The 6241-nt window shown below is 61.6% G+C and overlaps 2 protein-coding genes across 2 annotated transcripts; both read left to right on the plus strand.

Annotated features, from left to right (window-relative positions):
* Nucleotides 1-576: 576 nt before the first annotated feature.
* SLC10A4 (solute carrier family 10 member 4) lies at nucleotides 577-3086 on the plus strand. Its single transcript, XM_074821386.1, has 3 exons — nucleotides 577-962; nucleotides 1266-1476; nucleotides 2132-3086. Exons 1-3 carry the CDS (start codon nucleotides 577-579, stop codon nucleotides 2645-2647), a joined length of 1113 nt encoding a protein of 370 aa, XP_074677487.1. The 3' UTR covers nucleotides 2648-3086.
* Nucleotides 3087-3303: 217 nt separating this feature from the next.
* On the plus strand, nucleotides 3304-4674 carry ZAR1 (zygote arrest 1). Its single transcript, XM_074821387.1, has 4 exons — nucleotides 3304-4110; nucleotides 4196-4288; nucleotides 4378-4452; nucleotides 4531-4674. The coding sequence occupies exons 1-4, from the start codon at nucleotides 3304-3306 to the stop codon at nucleotides 4672-4674; spliced, it is 1119 nt and encodes a 372-aa protein (XP_074677488.1).
* The last annotated feature ends 1567 nt before the right edge of the window (nucleotides 4675-6241 follow it).

Raw genomic sequence — 6241 nt, forward strand, 5'->3', positions numbered from 1 at the left:
TGGCTGTCCCTCAGCAGAGGGAGGGGCTGCTGCTGCCCACCCGCGTGGGGTGACACCGCGACACTGCCTGGCTTTTCGATGCTGATGTCAAAGTAAATCCCCCATACCACGGTCCCTCCGCTGGAAAAGCCGGGCCCTGCCCCGGCCTCGGGGGGACGCGGGCGGCTGTGCCGGCCCCCGGGGCGGGCAGCGGGGGGGTCGCACCGGAGGGGGGCGAGAGGGGGGGGGCCGGCCACGGTCCCCCGCCGCCGCCTGCGCTTCCCCCCGCCGGGGCCGGGCGGCGCTGGCGGCCGGGCGCTGCCCGCCGTCGAGGCGGCGCCGAGACACCGCCCAGGCCGGGGGTGGCCCCGCGTGGGTCCGGGGAGGCGCGGGCGGCGCCCGCAAGCAGACGGCCGGGGCGCAGCGAGGGACCGGCGGCGGCAGCGCATCAGCAGCGCCCGGCCGGGCCGGGATGGGGGTTCCGCGGGCCGCCGGGGCGAGCCGCCTCCGCATCCCGCACTGACGCGCCCCCCGGCCGCCCGCTCCCTCCTCCGGGGCTCGGCGGGAAGCCGGCGGCTCCCGGGGCCGGCGCAGCCCATGGCCGGCTCCGCGCAGCCCCCGCCGGCGGCGGGGGGCGGCGGCCCCGACGGCGGGTCGCTGGCGGGGGGCGGCCAGGCTCTCGGGGACCGCTCCCTCAGCCAGGTCTTGAGCGTGCTGGTGGGGCTGGCACTCTGCGTGACCATGCTGGGGCTGGGCTGTGCCGTGGAGCTGGGGCAGCTGGGGCAGCAGCTGCGGCGGCCCGTGGGGCTGCTGCTGGCGCTGCTGGGACAGTTCGTGGCCATGCCGCTGCTGGCCTTCCTCCTCGCCCTCATCTTCGCCCTGGACGAGGTGGCGGCCGTGGCTGTGCTGCTGTGCGGCTGCTGCCCCGGGGGCAACCTCTCCAACCTCATGTCGGTGCTCGTCGACGGGGACATGAACCTCAGGTAGGCGGGCTGCGGCGGCCCCGGGGCGCGGGGCGGGTTTGCTGGGCACCTACCGGCGGTGGGGCCGGGCGGACGGACGGGCGCGGCTGGAACCCCCCAGCGCTGCTCTCTCCTGCCTCTCCCGGGGCGGGCGGGTCTTGCACGGACCCCGGCACACGCCTCCTGCCCCTTTCCCTAAAAAACCTGCCTGCCCGCGCCCCGGCCGGCTGCAGATTCCCCTTCCCGCGGGGGCTGCTGCTTCCCGGGGCTGCCTCCGGGCCGGGCGGGCGGTGATCCGGTGTCTCTTTGGTTCCCCCGGCGCAGCATTATCATGACGGCCTCCTCCACGCTGCTGGCCCTCTTCCTCATGCCCCTCTGCCTCTGGGTCTACAGCCGCCACTGGATCAACACGGCCCTGGTGCAGCTGCTGCCCCTGGGGGCGGTGAGCCTGACGCTGGGCAGTACCCTGCTGCCCATCGGCCTGGGGGTGCTCATCCGGTACCGGCACCCCCGCGCCGCCGACCTCCTCGTTAAGGTAGGCACAGCCCCCGGGGGGGGGGCGCATTGGGATGCCCGGGGACAGCACCGGGGTGGGGGGGCGACGGCAGTAACCGTTCTGGTCCCCCCGAACCGACGGTAGCTTCACGCTGGCATATTCCACTACTACGGTGGAATATAAGGACTTTCAGTCTTGAAATAAAACAGTCGGACAGAGTCAGAAAGCGATGGAAAGGGCCGGTTACCCTCCCGGCACACGGGAAGGAGGGCAGTGTGGCACTGCACCCCGGGAGGCACCCCGGGCCCTCCAGCATTCCCTGGCATCCTCTCTCCCAGAGCTCTCTCCCTGCTCCTGCTGCACCCAGGGCTGGCGAAACCAACCGGCAGGCACGGCAACGCTTCCTTAAAACATGCAAACAAATTAGCTTAATTACAAAAGGAAAAGTGAAGCACAAGCCCTGGCTCTCTAATTTCCCAGCAAGTCACCCCAAAGCAAAATGATGGAGGGCTATCTCAGCCCCTTCCTTTCCCAGGATATGGTCAAACACCACGAAAGTCCTGAGCCAGAAGCAAACCTGGGAAAGCCAGTGCAACCGTGTTTTGCAGTTTAGACTCTCTATTGAGCCTCTACCTGCTGTGCTTATCCTTTTAAACTAATAACCCCCGTGTTGCTTATCAATGTCTGTTGCCAGATTTCCCTGTGGTCCCTCTTGGTGACTCTGGTGATCCTGTTCATCCTGACTGGGACCATGCTGGGCCCAGATCTGATGGCACACATTCCTGCGTCTGTCTACGCCATTGCGGTGCTGATGCCTCTAGCGGGGTACGCCTTGGGATACGGCTTAGCCACGGTCTTTAAAATGCCCCCACACTGCAGGAGAACAGTGTCTTTGGAAACAGGGTGCCAAAACGTCCAGCTCTGCACTGCCATCCTAAAACTCACTTTCCCCCCGGAGCTCATAGGGAGCATGTACATGTTTCCCTTGCTTTACGCGCTTTTTCAGTCAGCAGAAGCGGGACTCTTTGTGCTGGTATACAAGATGTATGGGAGAGACAGCTACAAACAAGATACACTCGGTGAAGAGGAAGACACAGATATTTCCTACAGGAAACTGAAGGAAGAGGAGGTGGCTGATACTTCGTACGGCACAGTGACCACGGACGAGCACAACTCCGTTCAGGTGGAGGTGACGCAGACGGCGCTTTAGGCGAGATAAGGAGGTGACACCCGGGGACGTGTGATGTGTGTTGTGCTTGCAACCAGGCCTCTGCACAAGCAGAGCTGCCTGGCTTCCATCGTTTCTCCAGCTGCTCCCATTGTACAAGGTGATGTGTGTTTATTACTGTGACAGTTGTATTTCCTCAAAAATAAGTATGAAAAAAATCAAAAAAACAAAGGAAAAAGCATCACTGCGACGCAAACCAGTAACCGTATGTCTTCACACCAGGAGGCTCCTGCCCGCCTGAGCACCGCAGGACTGGGTAGGAGGAAGGAGACGAGTATTTTGCTGAGGTGAAGCCAACACGTCGCCAGTGCGGACCAACAGGCAAACCGTCTTGTGTGCGCGTATTCCCGTGCCTCCCACCCGCTGTAAAAGCATTGTGCTCGTTGTTCTCACCGCAAATACATGGCGAAGCCGAACCAAACCCGTGTTCCCCGCTGATTAATCGCGTGGGGGCAACTGAGGCGCTGCCTGGTTCACCGGGGGAGCTGTGCTGGGGGGTGGGGGGTGTCGGGCCCGAGGGATGGGAAGGGGCGGCCAAGGCCGGCTGCCGTCGGGGGCGGGGGAAGCCCGGCCCCGGCCCTGCCCCGCCCCGGGGGTATTTAAGGCCGCCCCGCGGCGGTTGCCCCGGGTCCGGTGTGATGGCGGAGGAGGCGATGGAGAGCTACCTGTACGCCACCTACCCCCCTTACCCTTACTCCTACCGCTACCCACCGCCCAAGGGCAAGGGGGGGGCGGCGGGCGGCTGGCGGCCGCGGGGCAGCGGCTACTTCTCGGGCTACGGCGAGGCGGCGGCGGCCGCCGAGTACTTCGACAACTACCAGCGGGCGCAGCTGAAGGCCATCCTCTCCCAGGTCAACCCCAACCTGACGCCGCGGCTCCGCAAGGCCAACACCAAGGAGGTGGGCGTCCAGGTGAACCCGCGGCAGGACGCCTCGGTGCAGTGCTCCCTCGGGCCCCGCACGCTGCTGCGCCGCCGCCCCGGGCCCCCCGCCGGGCCGCGGCCCCGTGAGGCGGAGCGGGAGCAGGAGCAGGGCAGCCCCGCCACCACCAGCACCCGTGCCGTGCGCTTCCCCCGCACCATCGCCGTCTACTCGCCCGTGGCGTCCCGCAGACTCACCGCCTTCCTGGAGGAACCGGGCCCGGGGCCGGAGCGACGGCCGCAACAGGAGGAGCCGGCCGCGGCCGTCGAGGAGGAGCCGGTCGCGGCGGCGATGGCCGTCGAGGAGGAGCCGGCCGCGCTGCGGGAGCAGCGGGAGGCGGAGGCGGCCGCCGTGCGGGCGAGCTGGGAGAAGCCCGCCGAGGCCGAGCCGCTGGGGCAGCGCCCGGCTGCGACCCCGGAGCCGCCGGAGGAGAGCCGGGAGGAGCAGGCGGCAGCGGGGGCAGAGCCGGCGGCCGCCCCCCAGAAGCAGGAGCCGGCGGCGGGCAAGACGCGCCTGCGCTTCCAGGTGAGGGGCGGCCGCGGGGGAGCGGAGCGGGGCCGGGCCGGGCCGGGAGGCGCCTGCCCCGTCGAGTAACGCTTGTCCCCGGCAGTTCCTGGAGCAGAAGTACGGCTACTACCACTGCAAGGACTGCAACATCCGCTGGGAGAGCGCCTACGTCTGGTGCGTCCAGGGCACCAACAAGGTAGGGTGGGCTCGGGTCACCCCGGCCCGGCGCGACCCCCCCATCCCGCCACCCCCCCCGCTGACCCCGGCCTCCCCCCGCCCCCCCAGGTCTATTTCCGACAGTTCTGCCGAACCTGCCAGAAGTCCTACAACCCGTACCGTGTGGAGGACATCACCTGCCAGGTAAGGGACCCCCCCCGCCATCCCTCCCGCCATCCCTCCCGTCCCGGGCCGCCCGCCGACCGCCGCCTTCTCCCGCAGAGCTGCAGGCAGACGCGGTGCACCTGCCCCGTGAAGATGCGCCACGTGGATCCCAAGAGGCCCCACCGCCAGGACCTCTGCGGGAGGTGCAAAGGGAAACGCCTCTCCTGCGACAGCACATTCAGTTTCAAATACATCATCTGAGTGGGATGGGGTTTATGTTTTTGTTTTGGGCTCTTCCAGAAAACTGCAAGTAGAGCAGATTTTTTTTGTTTTGGTTGGTATTGTTGAGGGTACTTAGGTGTAGCTAGGAAAGCATGCAAATAAAAATATTGCAAAGCATGTTGAAATGATCAGGTGGGTTTGTGCCCAGCTCAGGGGGCCCATATTGCAACTTCTGTAACTTGCACAGGGGAATAGCCTACAAATAATGTTTTTGTAATCAGTGATGGTCTTGGCCACAGCTGACTCTGTAGAATCTCAGGTGGGAAAGGATATCCGTTATTGCTCCTACCCATGAGCTAATCAAACACTTGAAGTTAAAACTAAATTAACATATACAGTGGAGCATCATTCATGAACAAAACACTTAATATATTCACTTACTGTGCACACTTCTATTCCATGTAGAAAGTCTCCTGCACCTGTTCTTCATCACTAGAAAATGATTGAGAATGGCTATGTAAAAACTAGGTCACTTCTACTGGTACAGCTGGTCTGCGTTTAGCTAAGCTGGTGTTCTTGTCTTGTAGACCGAAGCCATACAGCTTGTGGTTAATGTGCCTTCAGGGACAGCTCTCAAACTGCTGGGGAAGGGGGTCACTGATGTTATGGTCTCCTGGTAAATGAGTTGCCTGTCTTTACTTCCACAAGGTTATCAAGAGAAGTGACACTTCAAAGGCTCAAAGTAAGATACTGCATCTGCCTAGCTTCCCCTTGCACCTGCAGATGATGCACAAGAGCTGTGTACTTAGTGGCTTATACTTGAAGAGTTTGATCTTGTTATGGCTTACATGTCTGCCATCAGGGAAGGATCAACCTCCCCCAACCTTCTGGGGTTGGGTTTGCAACTAGGAATTGTACTTCTAGTGTTGAAGTAATGGCAGAATCATCGTGGTTACTCCCAGATGATGCTCCGAGGCCTGTTGGTGCTGTCTGTGGCAGTGCCCTCTGCAGGGACACCATGCTTCAGCAAAGCTTTACAAGCTGACTCTGGGACTACAGCATCACCATCTGAGCAGATTCATAGGCTAGTAAACCACACCCACACCCCCCCCCAAGTCTACTCTGTAGTCAAGGAGTTAGGAAAACATACTTTTCTGAGAATGCTAATGAAGCTGTTAATTTTGAAATTGAGCATAATAATGCACAGACTCTTTTGCAGAACTCTTGGAAAGACTGATTTATCTTGGCTATAGCAAACTTACCTACATCTGTACCCAGCTTACTTGAGGCCATTCTGTTAAAGATTAAAGGGGGAACCAGTCTGAGCCCATGGTGTGAAACAGCTTCAGTGCCAGGTGGTCTTGAATCTCTAAATGGAAGTTAGTGTATGGCAGGGTATGCAGACATTGTCCTTTGTACCAACAAACATCCATTTAGAGGGGCAGTGAGTGTTTAATTCTGTAGGCTTAACTCATCTTGTAGATTCCTGCTTTAACATGCCCCTTGAACTTGCTGCAGTAACTAAGGCTTAATGCCTCAGCACCAATTCATTGCCAAGTAATTTCATTTATTCTTGCTCCATTATTACAGCAGCATGAGGCATTCT

The sequence above is a fragment of the Strix aluco genome, chromosome 4 (assembly GCF_031877795.1).
Source record: "Strix aluco isolate bStrAlu1 chromosome 4, bStrAlu1.hap1, whole genome shotgun sequence".
In the NCBI taxonomy this organism is placed as follows: domain Eukaryota; kingdom Metazoa; phylum Chordata; class Aves; order Strigiformes; family Strigidae; genus Strix; species Strix aluco.

What these genes read in the sequence shown, in the direction of transcription:
- SLC10A4 (XM_074821386.1), top strand. Translation starts at nt 577, where the DNA reads ATGGCCGGCTCCGCGCAGCCCCCGCCGGCGGCGGGGGGCGGCGGCCCC. An exon ending in GACGGGGACATGAACCTCAG is followed by an intron (nt 963 to 1,265) that starts GTAGGCGGGCTG and finishes CCCCCGGCGCAG; the next exon opens with CATTATCATGACGGCCTCCT. An exon ending in CCGCCGACCTCCTCGTTAAG is followed by an intron (nt 1,477 to 2,131) that starts GTAGGCACAGCC and finishes GTCTGTTGCCAG; the next exon opens with ATTTCCCTGTGGTCCCTCTT.
- ZAR1 (XM_074821387.1), top strand. Translation starts at nt 3,304, where the DNA reads ATGGCGGAGGAGGCGATGGAGAGCTACCTGTACGCCACCTACCCCCCT. An exon ending in AGACGCGCCTGCGCTTCCAG is followed by an intron (nt 4,111 to 4,195) that starts GTGAGGGGCGGC and finishes TGTCCCCGGCAG; the next exon opens with TTCCTGGAGCAGAAGTACGG. An exon ending in TGGAGGACATCACCTGCCAG is followed by an intron (nt 4,453 to 4,530) that starts GTAAGGGACCCC and finishes CTTCTCCCGCAG; the next exon opens with AGCTGCAGGCAGACGCGGTG.